The 19,983-nt window shown below is 56.6% G+C and overlaps 2 protein-coding genes across 5 annotated transcripts; both read left to right on the top strand.

Moving 5' to 3' along the window:
- Positions 1-10: 10 nt before the first annotated feature.
- Positions 11-11,901, top strand: FBXL16 (F-box and leucine rich repeat protein 16). 2 transcript variants are annotated; one of them, XM_010719334.1, is made up of 8 exons: positions 11-152; positions 5,460-5,680; positions 6,028-6,152; positions 8,569-9,288; positions 10,132-10,640; positions 10,726-10,810; positions 11,455-11,518; positions 11,731-11,901. In XM_010719334.1, the coding sequence occupies exons 4-8, from the start codon at positions 8,584-8,586 to the stop codon at positions 11,877-11,879; spliced, it is 1,512 nt and encodes a 503-aa protein (XP_010717636.1). In that variant the 5' UTR covers positions 11-152; positions 5,460-5,680; positions 6,028-6,152; positions 8,569-8,583; the 3' UTR covers positions 11,880-11,901. The 2 variants fall into 2 exon arrangements, with proteins under 2 accessions (XP_010717636.1, XP_010717635.1); XM_010719333.1 differs by lacking the exons at positions 5,460-5,680; positions 6,028-6,152.
- Positions 11,902-14,041: 2,140 nt separating this feature from the next.
- On the top strand, positions 14,042-19,733 carry WDR24 (WD repeat domain 24). Of its 3 annotated transcripts, none has more exons than XM_019620671.2 (10): positions 14,042-14,157; positions 14,536-15,208; positions 15,486-15,663; positions 16,086-16,761; positions 17,016-17,131; positions 18,054-18,175; positions 18,397-18,501; positions 18,589-18,923; positions 19,134-19,318; positions 19,402-19,733. In XM_019620671.2, the coding sequence occupies exons 2-10, from the start codon at positions 14,728-14,730 to the stop codon at positions 19,568-19,570; spliced, it is 2,367 nt and encodes a 788-aa protein (XP_019476216.1). In that variant the 5' UTR covers positions 14,042-14,157; positions 14,536-14,727; the 3' UTR covers positions 19,571-19,733. The 3 variants fall into 3 exon arrangements, with proteins under 3 accessions (XP_019476216.1, XP_010717632.1, XP_010717634.1); XM_010719330.3 differs by having other exon boundaries at positions 18,586-18,923; XM_010719332.3 differs by having other exon boundaries at positions 14,051-14,168; positions 18,586-18,923.
- The last annotated feature ends 250 nt before the right edge of the window (positions 19,734-19,983 follow it).

Here is a 19,983-nt window from a genome sequence, read left to right as displayed (position 1 = left end):
TGGTTTTTTCTTTTTGTCGGCTTGAGGCCGAGCGGCACCGAGCACCCATCTTCCTCCTCTTCTCTCTTCCTTCTCCTCCTCCTCGAGGTTTCCTCGCGCAGGAAAGGAGCGGCTGTCCGCGCACGGCATGGCATGAGCTGGGAGAGCTGGAGGTAAGGGATCGCTTATTTATTGTTTGCGGGGGTTGTTTTGTTTTTCTCTTTTATTATTATTATTATTATTGTTGTTGTTGTTGATGATGATGATGGTGATTTGCTCTCGGGAAACCATTGCGACACAAAGCCCGCACATCGCCGTACGGCCCCGGCGGGCGGGGAGGGGGCTGGGGCCGCAGCCCCCGGTGCAGCATCCCGCAGCACCGTTATATAACGGCGGCGGAGTGAGCCCCGTGCTCCCGGCCGGGGGGAAGGAGAGGGAGAAGATAACGGAGGGGCCCCTCTCCGTTCCACTCGCCTCCTTTCTCCTCCCCAACCCCCCCCAAACGGGGGCCCAGAAGGCAGGGAGTGGGCTGGCACCGGCTGTCCTGTAGGGAGGCTTTGGGATGAGTGCGGTTACCAGCATGGAGAGGGAGGTAGGGTGGGGGGTTGTTGCCTTGTTGCCTGCCTTCTGATACCCCTCCCCCTGCCCCCCAAGTTCCTGAAGCACCCCCTCAGGCTGTTCACCCTCTTCCATGGTTCTGTAGGGTAAAAGAGACTGGCACCTCTGGAGCTGTATCCCCTGGCACCCTAAAACCTATTAGCCTTGGACCCCTGCATGCTAGCAAGCACCATGGGATTCCATTACCCTGTTACCCTGACACCTTAAATTCCCAACACCCCATAATTCCAGCATCCCGTCACTCTGACATCCCAACAACCCAGGACCCTGGCACTTCAACACTGTGGGATCCCAGCAGCTTGGCAATCTAAAATCCCAGCACCCCATTACCCCTGTGCCCCAGCAGCCTTGTACCTCATCATCCTGGCACCCCTACACATGAGCATCATTAAACCATGGGACTCCAGTACCCTGATCCTGCAGCATCCCATCATCCTGATACCCCACCATCCAAACACAACAGTACAAGACTCCTAGCACCTTAAAACCTCATAACACTGTCACTCTGTCATCCTGTCATCCCAACACAATTCACCCCAGCACAGTGGGATCCCAAAAGGCTGGTACTCTAAAATCCCTACACTCCATCCCCCTTTCACACTCTGGTATCCAAGCAGTGTGGCAGCCCAACATCTTGGCATCTCAGCACCCGAATAGCCTGAAATAACAGTACACCAGCATCCTGGTACCCTATCACCCTAAACCCAGCACCTTGTCACCCCGCACTTGGGATCCTGCTCCCCAGAACCTCATCACTCTGTCACCTTGACTCCCCAACACTCTTCTGACATCTCAGCAACCTGGCACTCCAGTGCCTCAACAACATCCCAGCAACACAGTGGGATTTTCCTCTGTTCTGAGGTGACACAAGCCATGGAGTCTGGGAACAACACATTGCCATCACCATCACTCCTGGAGGCCAATGGGACACCGAGAGACAGGTCTAGACCTCAGGGATGAGGCACACAGGGGTGATCCCTAAAGCAGGATCCCAGCTCTGCATGGGGCACCTCACAGTGGCTATGGGAACCCCACAGAGGGAGTGAGGCTGCTTGTGCTGGGGCAGGAGCTGAGCCAGATGATGGGAGAACTAAGGCACAATGATGGTGAACTGTAACCAGATCTAGGCAGAGCCCCCATGGCCTCAGCAATGTGGGGGGTCCTGAGATTACTATTGGGGTTCATTTGGTTCCACTGTACCCCAGGGCCTTACCTGGTGGACTGGCAGGATGTGGTAGTGCCCTGATGGCAGAGACTGGAGTGCTTCTGTGGTAGGGGAGCTCTGACAGGAGTACTGGGCCAGGGGCTGGGGCAGGAGGCTTTGGGGCACCCTGTGAGTGCAGAGCAAGAGATGCACAGTGCTGGCATTTCCCCTCCTCTGGAAGCTCAGTGCTGATTTCACTCCAGCTACCAGGAAGAGGGAGGGAGGTGGCTTTGGAGTGGGGAGGACTCGCTTCAGCATCCATTTTTAATGAGATAGATATCTATTTTTCCCCGAGCTGGCTTCCCCCACATCGATCCCTGCTCCATCCTCCAGGCCTGTTTTCCTCTCTATTGCAATGGGGATGTGGTGGCTGAGCTTCCCCAGTACTGGGAACCTCCTGGCTCCCCAAATCCCACTTCTGGGGGTGCTGGGGTCCTTGTTCAAGCTGGGGCTGGGGATGGCATGCGGGAAGGCAAGTGGGATGATAGGGTCCTCTGTTCCTTCCAGAGGGACCATCTCCATGTTGCACACCCCATGGGAACATGGCATGACAGAAGGGAGGCCAGGGCTCTTGGGAACTCATTGCTTTTGGGGCTAGTAGCTGTGCTCATACTGTGCTGGGAGCAGAATGGAATGTGCAGGCAAGCGCAGATCCTTTGGCAGCTTCTTACCCCATTCCAAGTCCCTACCCACCCATCTTGGGACTGCACACATTTTTCAGGTGCTCTGGGGATGGCAGAGCATTCAGGGAAGGGGCAGGAAAGCAGAAAATGTTCCTTGGGGTTTCTCTCTGCTGGAGCTTTGTCCAGCTCCTGGACAAGCAGGTGGTTGTGGGGCTGCCCCATGAGCTGGGTTCAGGCCTATGGAGCACCAGTAGTCCCCATCACACAGCATCAACACTGATGGTTGGTGGGAAAATTGAGGCAGGTGGATGAGAGAACATGGAGCACCAGGGTTGCATTGCCTCCTTGCAACAGGACCATGATCTTGGTCAGAGGCCAGAATCTAACAACTTTCTGAGCTTATGTCAGCACTGAGCAACTCCAGCACTCTGCAGCAGCAGTCCTGTGGCTCAGCACTGCCTCCCTGCCCTGATGTCCCACCAGTTCCCTCAGCCCTATTCTGTCTCGCTCTGTGTTCTCTCAGGTAGTGTGTCTGGGGCAGGGCTCAGGCTGGGCTGGTGGCCTGGGAAGAGGCTGATATTGGTGCTGGATTGTCCCTTCCATCACGGGCACCTGTGTCCAGGACCTGCTCAGGGCCTCAGATTTGCTCCATGATGCAGAGAGCTTCAGGCTGTCACACTGGCCTGGCAAAAAGGCTTCGCTGTTTGTGTAGCCATTGCTACATCTGGAATGGTGAAGACGTCTGAAGGCCCTGGAAGAGGCACTTGTCCCAGCAAGGAAGCACACTGATGTTATAGGAACAGCCATGGGTTGTCCCATCTCTCCTCGCTGAGACCTTTAATCAGCACTCAGGGCTTTTCCTTTATGTCTGGGCACTCTGTCCCTGAGACAAAAAGGGGTAAGAAGCAGGGCTACAGCATGCCCAGCTCCACCAAATGAGCACAAGCACACTCTGGCTGTTACGCAACAGGAACTGCACTCCCAACACAACACTTTGGTTAACAGGGAGCAGGGAGAAACTTAGCTGAGGCACATGGAAGCATGAGCATCCTCCCTTCAGCAGTGAGGCCTGGTACTTCTGAAGGAGGCTGGAGGAGGTGAGCCCAGGTCAGCCACAGTTTCCACCCAACTCTGTCCACACATGCATAGAGGTTTGTTGACAACCATCACTGGATGTGGATTCCTCCTCCTGCTGAGGCTCCTTGTGGAACATGCAGCTGCCTGTTCCTGGAAGTCAATGCTTAACATCTATGGGAGATTTGGGCCTCAGCAGTGGCACACCATAAAGTTACATACTCCAGGCCATGCTCAGCTCTCCAAATTAACCAGACAAATCCCCACTCCTGGGGAAAATCATTGTGTGGAACAGTTACGGCCAGAACCAGTGCTGCTCCTTGCCTTTCAGCTCCTTGCCAGGCTGAGAATGGGGTGGCATAGAGTGGGGCCAGCATCACCTCCCACATGGGCTGGGATCACGCCGAAGTGATAAACCCTGGGAAGAACATGGGAAAAGTGTGTAGCAGCCAGAGGGGACCCTACTGTCTGCTGCAGGGAACTTTGGCCTTTGAGTGTTTTCCTAGGGCCCCCAGAGCCCCTTTATCTACTGCAAGGTGGGATGAGCTCATTTGCATCATTGGGAGAGGAACAGGAGAGCTGCACTAATCTCTCCAGTCTCTCAAGGACCTCTCAGGATAATCCTAGGAAGGAGTTTCCCAGCTCCCATGGCACAAGCAGGTCTCTGAGCCAAGCAACAGAGAGCAGAACATGGTCTTTTCCTCACCATGAATTTCTGGTTCATGCTGCAGGGTTCGTCCTGCAATACACAGTGCTGAGTTTGGAGCTGTGCTCTGAGCCTCTCTCACAGCTGATGTGTGAGTCCTGAGCTCCAGAGCTCTGATCCACATGTGCACACACACACGTGGATGTACAGGCAGCCTCTCTGCACCTAAACACACCAGCTGCCCCTCCATCTCTAGGGGAACAAGGGGCTCTTTGGGGGATTCAGTGCCTCCTCTGCATTGCCAAGGTGATCCAAGCACACTGAGAGGACAGCCATACATATACCCCCCTGACTACACACTGCACGGACAGTGGGCTGACCTGATGCAGTCAGAGAAAGAGACAACTTGTACACGGCTGAGCACTGCTGGGGAAGGCAATCTTTACAGAGGGATATCTTTATTATTGCCATGTGCTTTGGTCCACAGGTTCTGCCCCCAAAGCAAGAGCCAGCATGGTTCGGGTTGTTGCACACAGTTGGTGGTTCTGGGCAGCTGTTACCCTTGATACCACTGGACAAAAGCTTTGGCTGTGTGTTCTGCCACAGCACTGTATCTCGGGTGTGTTTTCTCTGCCTGTAGAGCAACTTGATTTGCTGCATTAGTAAAAATAGATGGGCTAATGAATTCAGCTGATGCAACCCTGCGTGAGTGTGTGTGTGCATGCGCTTATCTCTTTTTGTGTGTGTATATGTGCATGTATATTTGTGTCTCAGTACCGAGGCTCATGCAAGGTGCATCCACCAGCCCCTAGGGCTCTGATGTGTGTGTGTGTCCAAGCATATCTGTTTGTGTGTGTGTGTGTGTGTGTGTGTGCAGGAAGCCGTGAGCGATGGCTGCTTGCTGCCGAGCAGCTCTCTGCCATCGAAGCAGTAGCTCTACAAAAATAATTTTGCATCAGCCTTGGATTCTGGCAGTGCAATAAAAGAGCTGCACGGGAGGCTAGCAGGGCAGCAGGAGCCCTTCGTAGGGACCTGGTGGGGCAGCAGGAGGGGCTTCACAGGGAGTGGTGAGGAAGCGGGGGGATTGCAAATGGGGGAAGCAGGGGGGATAGTCAGGGATAGCAAAGGCAGTAGGGATCTCTCGGGCCGTTCTGAGGAGTGTTTCTGCAGGGTGCTGCTGCCCCGAGGCCGGCGGGGCAGGCCGCTCTCCGCGGTGCTGAACGGGGGGGCGGTGTCGCTGTCCGTGGTGCTGAACGGAGAGGCGAGCTGTGTGGCTGTACGCGGTGCTGACCGCTGCTAGGACCTCTGTCCGCAGTGCTGAACTTGGGACTTGGGCCTCGACCCCGTCGATCTCCGTGGACCACCGAGCCCTGCCAACCCCGAGTCTCCGGTGTCCCCTGAGCTGCCCCGATGGCCCAGAGCTCACAATGGCCATCAAATCTGGATGCAGCTGGACCGCAGTCTGACCAAGTGTATCTCTGCCACAGCCTGGGCTCTCTAAGTGAGCCCATACGTACACAAGGGTGGCACTAGCAGGTAACTGTCCACCCCACCTGTGTCTTGAGGTTCTCATCCCTCATCGCTACTACGTGGAGACAGTAAATTCTCCAGTGGTTTGGACAAGTGCTCTCTTCCTGGGTACTTTTGTCTTATCCTTCTCAGCTTCATCATCTGCGTAATGTTTGTAGTGACACACTCTTAGACCCCCTTCTTTCTTCTCTGTTCCTGCGTCAATTCCACCCCCCCACAACTGCATCATCACTCATTGTGGATGAGAAAGCCCTCATGAATGGAGTGATTTCTCTGCAATAACATTTCCTGTGAAATGTGCACCCCGGAATGAATTTGGGAGACTAAAAGACCTTGCCCTTTGCTTTTGTCAGGTTTCCTTCCACTGTGGATTGAGATTTAGTACAGCTGGCAGACGCCTCCCTCCCTAAGGCCTGTGAGAGCAGAAGGAGCTTGCACGAGGGTCTCTGAAGCTGAGTCCTTCTTGTGAAGTCCCAAAGTAAGAATGGCTATACCAAGCATTTAACACACCTTCTGAGAGAAGATGAAGGGTCAAATCTCTGCCCTTTCTCTGCTTTGAAGTAAGAGTAAAAACCAAATATGTGCAGATATCTTCAGAACTGCGGGTACATCAGAAGGGACAAAGGTGTCAAAAGTGGGGCTTGAGAGTGCAGGACTCTGTACTGAGTTTCCCAAGGCTGTCCCAGTGCATTAAAGGAAGGACTTCGGGAAGGGCATGGTGTGCTCCATGTGTCTCAGTGCACAGAAGCTCTGAAGGATGGACTTGCACTCTGTACTTGCACTTTGTACAATGGAGCAATGTGGCCTCCCCTGTAGGGCTGCTGCTGGGGGTTTTTCAGTAGCAGTGAGGGACAAATCCAGAGGCAACGGAGAAGTGATTATTAAGCCAACAAGCATCCCCAGCCTGTTCTCCCTGCCACCATCTCCAAGATGCTCTCTTCTCCAGGCAAGGTCCTGATGCTTTCAGGCTGATAGAATCCTTGGTTGTCCATTCTCTCAGAGAGATGCAGCCATGTACAGTAAGCCTAGATGGACATATCCCTGCCTTCCCAGCTTCCTGCTATCCATGCCTGAAACCTGCCTTTGCCCAGAAGGCCTCCCTCCCTGTTGTATTTCTACTTGAAATGACTTCCCAACTCATTTATGGTTTGGGATATCTGTGAACCAGACAAGCAGCTTCAGTGCCTGGGGCAGGGGGAGCTAGCTCATCTTCCCAAGGCAGAACTGTGAAAACCACCAAGCCCTGCCTTGAGGATGAGCCTCACTCTCAGCTGGTTGTAACTGCTGCCAACACCTCCCTCTGGCTGAATGATGGCAGTCTGATGATTGTCAGCATCTGTGTCCTCCCATGGCTGTCCCCTGTGGAAGCCCCCACCCCTGGCTTGCCTTCTGATGTCTGGAGACCATGGGCTGCCCCTCTCCCACCACCTGACCTCTCCCCAAAGGCAGCCAGCATGGTGAATTGCTCACTCTGTGGGCTCTGTGCCGGAGTGACAGCCTTTCTGTGCTGTGCAGTAATTATCTGTTTTGATTTGTGTTGTAGCGCTGTGTTAGACACCCTGGTGCACGTTCTGTTTGCTTCCCTAATTGCTGCCAACCTCAGAGCTGCCGGTTTTAAGTTTCTTCCTTTTTCCCCTCCTTTTCTCCTGCTTTCAAGCAAATTTAGTCAAGCATCTGAGGCCCAAACCCTCTGTAGGCCAGTATAAGTGAAGGCAGCAGAGGCTGCATCCAAGTGGGAAGTGGCGCCAGGCTGTCTGCTCAGGGCCAGATCCATTCCCGGAGGATGGACTCTGGTGGTGCCAATGCCACTGCTGGGCTGCTGTGGAGAGGTGAGAGGCTTCACCACTGGCTGCTTCCCATCTGCAGGGTGAATGGGCAGAAAACTAGCTCTTAAAGAGTGGGGTAAAGTCTGAGAGAAAGCTGGTGGTGAGTCCTTGGTCTCTCAATTCAAGGGGCTGCTCTCCCATGCAGCAGGGCATGGGGATGATGGGAGGGTTGAAGCAATGGACTGGGGGTAGCAGCAGGGAGATCTCCAGCCCAGCATTGTCTCCAGCGTGGGACAGCCCCAAAACCTGTGTACCTGAACCATCAACAACACATGTGGCTCACCAGCCAGCACACTACTCTCTTGGTGCCCTCTGTCATCTTCCTGGGGGCAGAAAGCAGGGACATGTCCACAGCTACATCCTGTCCCCTTTCTGCCAGGCCCCCCTTCTCCATATCTCAGCCATCCAAAGTATTTTCTCACTTTACTCTCAGCTTTTATTCTGGTTCTAAGGGGGAGCTGGTGACTGTGTCCTCAGGTCCCATTAGCAAGCACAAACTAATATGCCATTCAGGCATAGCTGTCACTGAGCAGTCCCCATCCCTCAGGACCTGGGAGTGACAGCTCTGCCTCATCCCCATGGGCTCCATTCTGCAGGCTCCAGCTCCTCCCATGTCCCTGGATTTTCTGGAAGCCCAGGCTCCTATGGCTCCATCTCAAGCTGGGCTCTAAAGGAGATGGGAACCTAGTCCTTTGCAGTGCTTGGTTCGGGTGAGCACTGTGTGCTGGGGCACAGGGTGTTGGCAGAATGGATATGACACTGGTAGGGCACTGTGCCAGTCACTGGCTGGTGGGGGGGGGGCAAGCCCCCATCAATTATTCCTCTGTATTTATAGAGGGAAATGTGATTAATAATGCATGGTGGGGTGTGGCAGGGCTGTTTGAAAGCCTGTCTGGCTGCAGCTGAAATATTTATTGGCTTGCTTTGATGTGGTGCCACTGCAAGCTATGGCACCCGATCAGCATGGGCTCACTGGACAGCATGGCACATGTGGTCTCTGTCACCCAAGCCATGCATCCCAGTGAGCCCAGTGCTGGCTGACATCTGCTTACTACCCCTGTGTTGCAGAGAGACCCGTGGAAGATGTCGAACCCGAGAAACGGTGACACCAAGCCCCCATGTTTGCCTCGCAATGGACTGGTGAAGATCCCCACACAGCCCAACGGCCTCGGCTCTGCCAGCATCACCAAAGGCACTCCTGCCGTGAAAAACCGCCTGTGCCAGCCTTCCTCCGTGCCTGCCATCCTCAGCCCAGCCTTAGCCCCCCGCAGCGACCTGCCCATCCCCAGCCTGGCCTCGCCGCTGTCCCTGGCCGCTCTGGCTGGCGTCTCGTCCCCTCCCGGCACCTCCTTGGTGGCACTGAACTCGAGCGAGGCCATTCCAGGCTCTGAGCATCCCTCTCCAGAACGGCTGCCCGGTTCACCCTCAGAGAGGCAGCTGGTGGTGGATGAGAAGATCCTCAACCGCCTCTTCTGGTACTTTTCGGCTTGCGAGAAGTGTGTGTTGGCTCAGGTGTGCAAGGCGTGGCGGCGAGTGCTCTACCAACCCAAGTTTTGGGTGGGTCTGACACCTGTCCTGCACACCAAAGAGCTCTACAATGTCCTGCCTGGTGGCGAGAAGGAGTTTGTCAGCCTGCAGGGCTTTGCTGTGCGGGGTTTTGACGGTTTCTGCCTCGTGGGTGTCTCCGACCTGGACATTTGTGAGTTCATTGACAACTACCCCTTGTCCAAGAAGGGGGTCAAATCTATGAGCCTTAAAAGGTCAACCATCACGGATGCAGGGCTGGAGGTAGGTGGCCTCGGCACCAGTGAGATGGCCAGGGACTGGGGTTGGGTTAGATGCCAGAAAGGTGGCACCATGGATTGCCCTGAAGAGATGTCCCCATGGGTGCTCCTAGTGCTGTCTCCATAGTTTGTTTGCACCCAAGGTGAAGGCAAGGTTTGGGGGACAATGCTCGATTCCCTGTCACGTGGCAATGCTGCCAGGCTTTGTCACAACATGTCCAGATGTGTCAATCCACAAGCACAACAGCACCTGGAAACAAGCATGCTGCAGTCTGCATCAGCAAGAGCTTTCTCCTTCCCTGCCAAAGGGGTGGCCCAGTCATCAGCAGGCAGGCAGCATCAGCACCCTACTTGTCCCTCTGCCTGTGGCCTGGGATCCAGGAGGGAGCAAGGCTGCTCTCCCAAGCTTTTGGGGAAGGATATTCATCCCCATTACCCATGGGAGCACCTACAGCCTTTACCTATCCTTTCCAGAAAGGAGCAGCTGTGTGAGGCTGTTGGCTGGGCAGTGGAAAGAAGCAAAGAGTGATGGGATGATACGTGATGAGCAGTGAGGGAATGGCATGGAGCTGAATCAGGGGAGGGTCATGGTGGGACTTAGGAAAATGTTCTTCACCAGGGGGTTCTGCGCATGGAACATGCTCCCTAAGGCAATGGTCATGGCACTGAGCTGCCAGAGTTCAAGAAGTGTTGGGATAGTGCTCTCAAACATAGGGTTTGGGTGGCCCTGCGTGGAGTCAGCAGTTGGACTCGGTGATCTTTGTGGGTCCCTTCCAACTCAGGATATTCAGTGATTCTAGGATTCTGTGATTCTGTGGTTCTCTGATTCTGTGCTGCCCCTGGCCAGGTGATGCTGGAGCAGATGCAGGGTGTGGTGCGGCTGGAGCTGTCAGGCTGCAACGACTTCACGGAGGCCGGGCTGTGGTCGAGCCTCAACGCCCGCATCACGGCACTGAGCGTCAGCGACTGCATCAACGTGGCTGATGATGCCATCGCAGCCATCTCACAGCTCCTCCCCAACCTTGCCGAGCTCAACCTGCAAGCCTACCATGTGACGGACACGGCTCTCGCCTATTTCACCGCCAAGCAGGGTTACACCACCCATACCCTGCGCCTCAATTCCTGCTGGGAGATCACCAACCATGGCGTGGTCAACATGGTGCACAGCTTGCCCAACCTGAGTGTTCTCAGCCTCTCGGGCTGCTCCAAGGTGACAGATGATGGCGTGGAGCTGGTGGCTGAGAACCTGCGCAAGCTACGCAGCCTTGATCTGTCCTGGTGCCCTCGCATCACCGACATGGCCCTGGAGTACATCGCCTGTGACCTGCACAAGCTGGAGGAGCTAGTGCTCGACAGGTAGGGGATCATGCCAAGGGTGGTGGGTACAGCAGGGTGGCCATGGGCTGGGGACAATTCGTCTGCTTGTCCTATGTCTCCACAGGTGTGTGCGGATCACTGACACTGGTCTCAGCTACCTGTCCACCATGTCATCCCTGCGGAGCCTTTACCTGCGCTGGTGCTGCCAGGTAGGGGAGAACTAGGGCTGGGCTGCCCACACCGGGAGCCCATGGATGTGTCCACACTGCCGGTGGCATTGGGCTGAGATGGGAGGGGAAATCAGGGTGCTGCCATAGGTCTGCAGCAGAGCCCTGCGAAGACAGGTGATGTGGGGCAGAGAATATGGGGAGAGATGTAGGACATCTGTAGGCTCAGCAGGGCTCAGCTCCATCATTCTGTTCCATCCCCTATTCCATCACCCTGCCCCACCGTCATGTCCCACCATCATGTCCCACCACCATGTACCACGTCCACATAGAATCATAGAATCATAGAATCACTCAGGTTGGAAAAGACCGTAAAGATCATCAAGTCCAACCATGACCTAACCATACTACCCTAACTAACTAACAACCCTCTGCTAAATCATGTGCCATCGATCACTGCCCTGCTGCATGGTCATCAAGTAGCACCCACCTGATGGGGACCAGCCCATCACCCTATTGCATTCCTCTACTCTGTTACTCTAACCCAACATATTGCTCCACCACCTTTCTCCATCACTCAATCCCACCACCCTGCTCCGCTCAGCCTCAGGATCCATGTGTGCTGTACCCCATTTTTGGCACCTCTGCCTGTCTTCATCCTGGTCCAACTCCTGTTTCTTTTATAGGTGCAGGACTTCGGCCTGAAGCACCTCCTGGGCATGGGCAGCCTACGCCTCCTGTCTCTTGCTGGTGAGACCTGTGCATGAGGTGACGTGGGGTTGGGGGTGTCTGGGAATGGGGACAAGGACAGTCCTTGGGAACAGAAATGAGGACCCCCATCAGGGCAGGGTTCCCGCAGCCCAGGGAATCTCAAGTCCTGTGGCACCCACATGGGGGTACAGGGAAGGGGATGGGGACAAGGATGGAAACACCATGGTGACAGTGACATTGTCCACCTGCAGGCTGCCCCTTGTTGACCACCACGGGCCTCTCGGGGCTGGTACAGCTGCAGGAGCTGGAGGAGCTGGAGCTCACCAACTGCCCCGGAGCCACTCCAGAGCTTTTCAAGTACTTCTCCCAGCACCTGCCCTGCTGCATGGTCATCGAGTAGCGTCCACCTGATGGGGACCAGCCCCCCTAAACCCAGCTGCGACGGCACCCAACCCATTTCTTCCCGTCAGCAGGATTAGGGGGGGTGCAAAAGACGCTGCCCATTCAACTGACCCACATGTAAAGCCCCCACCTCGACGACCTGGATGCCAGCACCCCCCACACTTGCCACCGAGGGGCCCGGGCACGGCAAGAGGAGATCCCTGCTTTTTGGCACCCATGGGTGCTGCACGGATGGGAGCCTGGGACCCCCTGCACAGAGCCATGGGCACCCCCGGATGGGAGAAACAAGCCAACCCCCCCGTGCTGTGCGTCCCCCCTCGCCCATCCATAGGATGCTTTCCTCCACCCTCGCATGCTCGCTTGCTTCAATCTCGTGGCACAGCAGGGGGGACAGTGACAAGTGGCACCCGCCACCCTGCTGCCACTCAGCCCCTCCACACAGCTCTCCTAGTTGGGCCGTGGTCTCCCTCCCCCCCTCAAACATCACTGTGCCCCATTTCCACTGGGGACAGTGGGGCAACATCCCCTTGATGCTAGGGGCTGTCATCCCTTTACTGCCTGGGGAACATGGAGGGATGTGGGCCCACCACCACTGTGGCCACTCTATGTCCAGAGGTGATTCATCTGTCTGGGATGGGTCCCACTGTCCCCATGGGGCTGGGGGTCCGGCCCTGTGCCCCGCTGCGGCTCGCAGGTGGCACGGGGACAGCGGGGACACAGAGCGAAGGCAGGGGGACGTCACCTCGAGATGCAACGCCGCTTCTTCCAGACCTAAAGCCATCGCCCAGGTGCCACCAAACTGCCCCAACTGCAGGGCCCAGCCAGCACCTCGGGGTGCCCCACGTGTTGGGTGCCGGGGGCTGAGCCGGCATGGGGTATGGGCACGGACATGGGCACGGACACAGACACGCTTTCGGGTTGTTTTGCCTTTGTAACGGCCGGGAAGGAACTGCTGCACCACCCGCCGCCTCTGCTGGCTCCTTTTGTCCAAAACGCCCATTTCTGGTCCCAAAACAGCCTGCGGTTCTGGCCCTGAAAGTAGGCTGGAGTGCGCCAGGTCAGGGTGGCACCCTTAAAACTGCCAGCTCATCACTATGGGAAGTGGGTGCTGGGCACCCAAAGGGGACAGGTGGGGACACGTGTAGGGACTTCTCCTCACAGGACCGGGGCGAGCAGGGGCAGCCCCCAAAGGAAGATGGAAGTGGGGAGCAAAGCCACAGGTGAGGTAGGAGTGAGGTCTGAGGGTGCCCTGGGCTGGGAGTGCCAGCAGATCTGGCCCCTCATCAGCACCCCCTGTGTATCCCCTCAGTGTACCCCATCCTCCTGCAAACCCACCTCCTGTTCATCCACCCCCACATACCTCTATGGCACAGTGCACCCCCACAACTCCCAGTGCACCCTCATACTCTAATTCCTACTTATCTCCAGCGCAGCCCTATATCCTTCATCTCCCCAAACCTCTCAATGCACCACTATATCCCCCATGTATGCCTAAGCTGCAGTGTGCCACCATATCCCCAATGCCTCCCCGTTTCCCCCAGCCATCTGCCATACCTTCCCATAACCCCATATCCCCTGTACACCCTTGTGACCCCCCCACATTCCCCTGCCCGTGTCTCCCCGTATCTCTCAGCACACCCCCAGCTCTCTCCACACTTCCCACATCGCCGGTGCGCATCTCCATTTTCGAATCCAGTCCCCTATAGGCTCCATATCCTCCAATGCACCCCCATATCCCACTGTAGCCCCTCATATCCCCCACTGCACCCCCAGGAACATCCCAGAGCCACCCGTATCCAGCGCCCCACATATCCCCTTATGCACCACCATACCCCCCCAAGCCTCCAGAACCCCCCCAAAACACCCACATCTCCCCACAACCCCGGCACGCCCTCACATCCCACCATAGAGCTCCCATATCTCCCAGTGCACCCCCATCCCCCCATCATGCCCCCGATTCCCCACCGCACCAAACGCACTCCGATGCTTTTTGTGGGCGTGGCCAGAGATATGGGGCGTGGCCTGGTTAAAATGAGGCGTGGTCTGTTAGGGGGCGTGCTCTGACTAAAGGCTTGATTAAGGGGCGTGGCCTGGCTAGGGGGCGCGGCTTGACACTGTGTTGTTCCCCCCCACTTTCCGTAGCCGCCGGAAGGGGCGGGGCTTAGCGGAAGTGGGCGGGGCGTAGGCCGGCAGGGCCGGCGGGGCCTGCGGGTCTCGTGCTGCCGGCGGGGCTGCGGTACGGGTGGCGATGGGAGGCTCCGAGGGGTGAACCCGTGGTGCGTAGAAGGTGACAGCGGGCTCCAAGAGCGTCCTGAGGGAGCTGTGGGTCGGGAGTAGCCTCTGAGGGGGGTTCGGAGGAGGCTGTGGGGTGGCAGCAGGCCCTGGCGGGGCCCTGAGGGACTCAGAGGGGGTTCTGAGGGGGCTGTGGGCCACAGCAGGACCTGAGATGAGGGAATGCAGGCTCTGAGGGGCTCAGGGGGCCTGGCTGGCTGGAGAGGGGCTGAGTGGGAGCTCTGCAGGCAGTCCCTGTGTCCCACAGCAGTCCCTGGCCCCAGAGGGAGCTGTTCCTACACACAGAGGTAGCAGGGAGCCCTGGGGAGCGCCCCAAGGAGTGGCCACTGAGCCTGGCATGAGCTCTGTCTCTCTCCTCACAGGTACCAAGTGAGTTTTGGCCTCTCTGCTTCCCACGCATTTGATGCAAACCCAGAACACCCTGGAGCCGTGCCCATCCCTGACCAGCACTGGCTGAGGGGACACGGGGCGGCCGCTGGGGCTTGGATGCAGCCTGCGGGGCTGCCAGCCTCCGAGCCCGCTCCCAGAGAGGGGACCCTGCGCCTAGGACGGCCATGGAGAAGATGGCCAGGGTGAGCACGGCCCTGGGGGGCAACACCCTGACAGGGCGCACCATGTTTTGTCACCTGGACGCCCCTGCCAACGCCATCAGCGTGTGCCGCGACGCAGCCCAGGTGGTGGTGGCCGGCCGTAACATCTTCAAGATCTATTCCATCGAAGAGGAGCAGTTTGTGGAGAAGCTGAACCTCCGTGTGGGCCGTAAGCCCTCGCTGAACTTCAGCTGCGCCGACGTGGTGTGGCACCAGATGGATGAGAACCTCCTGGCCACAGCCGCCACCAATGGCGTGGTGGTCACCTGGAACCTGGGCAAGCCGTCCCGCAATAAGCAGGACCAGCTGTTCACCGAGCACAAACGCACTGTCAACAAAGTCTGCTTCCACCCCACCGAGGTGTATATGCTGCTCAGCGGCTCCCAGGACGGCTACATGAAGTGCTTTGACCTGCGCAAGAAGGACTCTGTCAGCACCTTCTCTGGTATGAGCCCAATCTCTTGTTTGTTCCTCTGCTTGCCCAGAACCGTGAGGAGGGTTGAGCACGAGACCTGTGCTTGGAGTCAGCAGGGAGGGAGCTGAGAGGCTTTGGCTGCTCAGTGTGGGCTCATTGGGACTGCACTGGGCCCTCCTTCCCTTTTCTCAGGGCTGGAGGACTCCATGTCTCTCCCAGCAGCAATATTGCCAAGGTTTTTCAGTTCTCAGTTGTTAGCACTGCTGGAGCTGTGTCCCACTGCATCAAAACTTCTCTCCCCGCTCAGGCCAGTCGGAGAGTGTGCGTGATGTGCAGTTCAGCATCCGCGACTACTTCACCTTTGCTGCCACCTTTGAGAATGGCAACGTGCAGCTGTGGGACATCCGCCGGCCCGACCGCTATGAGAGGATGTTCACAGCCCACAACGGCCCCGTCTTCTGCTGTGACTGGCACCCTGAGGACCGGTGGGTACGGAGTCAGGCCCTGCCAGCTGCTCAAGCTTAGCAGCAGAAAGCCTTATAAATGGGATGGGGTCTTCCAGAGCAGAGCAGGCTCTCTGACCCCAGCCTTGCGTTGGTGTTGGAAGATGGAAACAAGTTTTCTTGAGGGTGGAGAAGTGGGTAAGGGGAGCTGGGAGCCTGTCAGTTGAGCATGGTTTCAAAAGTGCAGGGCCTTACTCTGAGACAGGAGGGAGAGGTGCTGTCTGACCTTGTTGTTTGAGTGCAGAGGTGGAAGGTCAATGTGTGGAAGGTCAATGTGTGGGAGGATGCGATTGCAGCCCAGCTGCCTCCCGTGGCGTGGACAAGGCTCATGGTTACATCTGTGTTGTGGGCACCACCCGTCCCACTGTCCAGTATGTCATCATCTTCCTTCATCCTTCTCACAGGGGCTGGCTGGCAACAGGCGGCCGGGATAAGATGGTGAAGGTTTGGGACATGAACACCACGCGGGCCAAGGAAATCTACTGCGTGCAGACCATTGCCTCTGTAGCCCGGGTGAAGTGGCGGCCAGAGTGCAAGCACCACATTGCCACCTGCTCCATGATGGTGGACCACAACATCTACGTCTGGGACGTGCGGCGGCCCTTCATCCCCTCTGCCATGTTTGAGGAGCACAAGGATGTCACCACGGGCATCGTGTGGCGTCACCTCCACGACCCCTACTTCCTCCTGTCCGGTTCCAAGGACAGCACCCTTTACCAGCACATCTTCAAGGATGCCAGCCAGCCCATCGATCGGGCCAATCCCGAGGGGCTGTGCTACAGCCTTTATGGAGACCTGGCCTTCGCAGCCAAGGAAAGTCTCATCTCCTCCGACTCCAACCGCAAGCCCTACATCGGGGACCGCCGCCACCCCATCTTTTTCAAGCGCAAACTGGACCCCACAGAGCAGTTTGAGTACATCTCCTCCTCCAGTGCCCTCAGCGTCTTCGAGACAGACGTAGAAAGTGGCAGCATGGACTGGTTTGTGCACACTGCCAAGCAGTACGCACTGGCTGGCAGACCCCTGGCCGAGCTCTGTGACCACAATGCCAAGGTGGCCAAGGGCTTGGACCGCAACCAGGTGAGCATGGGTGGAGGTCCTGGCTCTGCTATTCGGTCCCTCTGTTCCTTCTCTGCCCTGCAGCTGTCCTCAGAAGGTTTCACTCAGCCCTAGCACAGACCTGTAGTGCTGTTGCCTATAGCAAGCACAAATTTCTTTCTGTGCCCAGAAACCTGATGTCCCCGTGGGCCTTCTTAGCTTGGTAGATTGACAGATGATGGGAGTCAGAGGCTGCTTTTTAAGAGGTGAAGTCTGACTGCAGCTCTCACACACAGGTGGCTCAAACGTGGACGATGCTCCGGATCATCTACTCCAGCCTTGGCACCGTGTCATCCACCAACCTCAATCACAGCATGGGGAAGGGCAGCACCACTCTCCCACTCATGAACAGGTAACGGAGCAGTTCCACAAGCAGCAGAGCAGAATCCCAGCCTCAGCCCCATGCTGCTATATAGGATGGTATCATCTGTGTGCAGCTGTTTCCCATATAGGTATGAGAAGAGAGGGCCAGCCTGGCCTTGAGCCTTGAGGCTTCTGCTGTTGTTTCCTCTGTCTGAAACAGGGTATAAAGCTGGCTGTGTTGGGGTTTGGGGATGCAGAACGCCCCCACCCTCCCCCATCTTGCTGCAGTCAGAGAGGTCTTCCTCTTCTGAAGGAAGAGGACAGCTCCTCTCTGTTTGTAGTTCATGGGGTTTGGAACCTCACTGTGTGCTGATGAAGCAGGAAAACTTGTTTTTCTTCTTCCAAATGACATATGAAAGTGAGGAGTGAGGGCTCCTAATTAGTTCTTAGACCTGAAAGGGCTGGGCTCCCAGGATAAGCAGCAAAGACTCCAATAACTTAAAACATTGCCCTGCCACCAGCCAAGGTCTGCAGCCAGACAAGTCACTGCCATCACCTCAAACCGCAGATCCAGACTGGAAAGCGTGGCTGTGTGTCAGCTCCTTTCAGTTCCTTTTCTGTCCTGGTGGAGCCCGTGAGCAAAGATGCATAACAAATAGAGCATCATGCAGAGAGGCAGCTCTTATTTACCCACTTCTAAGCTGAATGTAAACATCAAGAAATGGAGTCAAGTGTCTGCTCAGCTCTGAAGCTGCTTAAGGAGACGCCTCTGTGATGGGTGCACGGAGATGCCAGACTGGAGAAAGGGCTGTGCTAACAATTGTGGTGGATTGAGGTTTTTAAGGTATAAAGTGGGGACAGCTGACTTTGCCCTCAGCAAAATTACCTTGCCTTTTTGAAGTGCTAGCTGGAGACATAAAGCCAGTCTGTATGCTGTGACTTTTAAATTAAGCAAGTGGCCTCTCTCGCAGCTTTAATCTGAAGGACATCCCCTCTGGGCTGGGCAGTGAGTCGAGGCTGGATCGCAGCAAAGGAGAAAGCCGCACAGAAAATATCCTCATGGATTCCTCCTCCACCCTGATCAACAATGAGGGTAAGGTTTATGGGGTGGGCACAGTCCAAGTCCTGAGGTTGTTCGTCAGGTCATCCCTGGTGGCACAGTCCCAGCCATAGGTGGCTCTGCTTTGGGATAAAAGGATGAATGTATCCATGTGTCCTGTAACGGGGGTTTGCTGATTCTTGGGCACATCCTTGGGGTGTGCATCCCCCCGTGCCAAGGGGGATGTGCTGATTTCTCTCTCCCCGGGTACACAGACAATGAGGAAACAGAGGGCAGTGATGTCCCTGCAGACTACCTGCTGGGAGACGTGGAGGCAGATGAAGACGACCTGTATATGATGGACCACGAGAACCCACACGGTGAGCAAGAGCTGCTCCTGTCCTCTGTCCATCCAGCTGGATCTTCACCTGTCCTGTACTCATTCCCCATGGCTTTCCTTGCAGCAGAAGAGCAGGAGTACAGCCTTCCCCAGGAAGCCTTCCCCCTGCGCCACGAAATTGTGGACAACCCATCAGCCCTGGACCACTTGCAGGACAAGGCTGACTCCCCCCATGTCAGCGGCAATGAGGCCGAGACGGTGTCCCTGACACCCGTGGAGTCTTTTTCCCTCATCTCCATCTCCCACTCGCTCTATGAGAACCGCCTGCCCTCTGACTTCTTCAACCCCATTGTGCGTGACACACTGCTCTTCTATGCCGAGCAGGGGGATGTGCAGACAGCTGTGTCTGTGCTCATTGTGCTGGGAGACCGAATCCGCAAGGAGATCGATGAGCAGACCCAGGTACCCAAAGGAAGCCCCTCTGCAGTTCCTGGAGTGGGTGCTCTCTGCCTTTTCCTCGCTGTTTTTAATCTGAGTCCTTTGCTGGAAGGCTCTTTCCAGCGCTGGTGCAGCAGCTTGCTGGTGTGGGAACGAGCTGGGACTCTGCCTCATGGTGCTGGGGTTGGGATGGTGTTGGGGAGCTGGCACTGAGCTGTGTGCATTCATCCCCAGGAGCACTGGTACACCTCCTACATCGACCTGCTGCAGCGCTTCCAGCTCTGGAACATCTCCAACGAGGTGATAAAGCTGAGCACTTGCCGTGCCATCAACTGCCTCAACCAAGCCTCCACCACTCTCCACATCAACTGCAGCAACTGCAAGCGGCCCATGAGCAACAGGGGGTGGATCTGTGACAGGTGAGGGCTCGAGAGCGAGGGGGACCAGGAGGATGGGGGGCCACAGCATCAGGCTCTTTACTCACCCCTTCTCTCCGGCACAGGTGTCGGCAGTGTGCCAGCATGTGCGCTGTGTGCCACCACGTGGTGAAGGGGCTCTTTGTCTGGTGCCAGGGCTGCAGCCACGGCGGCCATCTGCAGCACATCATGAAGTGGCTGGAGACCAGCTCACACTGCCCGGCAGGTTGTGGCCACCTCTGCGAGTACACCTGAGCCCAACAGCAGCACGGGGGCAGCAGGACTGTGGGGGCTGGGGAACAGGAAGCGGTGCTGGGAGGTTTCTGCTGCAGCAATGCAGCCTTCAGCCCTCCTACCCCTCTCTTTGTATTTATTTCTGGGGGCAGCCATTTTGTACTGAATTAAATCCAAAGCTGAGCACGGCTTCTTGTTGCTTTACACCCTGTGGAGGCTACCTTCCACGGGCGCAGCTGTGGCCCCTTTAAGGCGTAGCCCCTTTAAGGCGTAGCCCCTTTAAGGCGTAGCCCCTTTAAGGCGAGTCCCTCACCGGACGCCGTAGCGTGGTGCGGCGCGGTGCATGCCGGGAGCTGTAGTCCCGAGGCCGCTGCCATGGCGGCAGCGTGGCGGCTGTTGGCGGTGCTGCTGCCCTTGGCCTGGGCCCAGGCCCG

This window comes from Meleagris gallopavo, chromosome 16 (assembly GCF_000146605.3).
Source record: "Meleagris gallopavo isolate NT-WF06-2002-E0010 breed Aviagen turkey brand Nicholas breeding stock chromosome 16, Turkey_5.1, whole genome shotgun sequence".
Classification (NCBI taxonomy): Eukaryota; Metazoa; Chordata; class Aves; order Galliformes; family Phasianidae; genus Meleagris; species Meleagris gallopavo.
The sequence above is the reverse complement of the archived record's forward strand: the minus strand, read 5'-3'. Positions and strand labels throughout refer to the sequence as shown.

Excerpts from the sequence above, each read along its gene's own strand:
- FBXL16 (XM_010719333.1), top strand. The coding sequence starts at position 8,584 with ATGTCGAACCCGAGAAACGGTGACACCAAGCCCCCATGTTTGCCTCGC. Across the intron at positions 10,641-10,725 it reads GAGGAGCTAGTGCTCGACAG|GTGTGTGCGGATCACTGACA; the intron begins GTAGGGGATCAT and ends ATGTCTCCACAG. Across the intron at positions 10,811-11,454 it reads ACCTGCGCTGGTGCTGCCAG|GTGCAGGACTTCGGCCTGAA; the intron begins GTAGGGGAGAAC and ends TTTCTTTTATAG.
- WDR24 (XM_010719330.3), top strand. The coding sequence starts at position 14,728 with ATGGAGAAGATGGCCAGGGTGAGCACGGCCCTGGGGGGCAACACCCTG. Across the intron at positions 15,664-16,085 it reads GACTGGCACCCTGAGGACCG|GGGCTGGCTGGCAACAGGCG; the intron begins GTGGGTACGGAG and ends TCCTTCTCACAG. Across the intron at positions 18,502-18,585 it reads GGACCACGAGAACCCACACG|CAGAAGAGCAGGAGTACAGC; the intron begins GTGAGCAAGAGC and ends CTTTCCTTGCAG.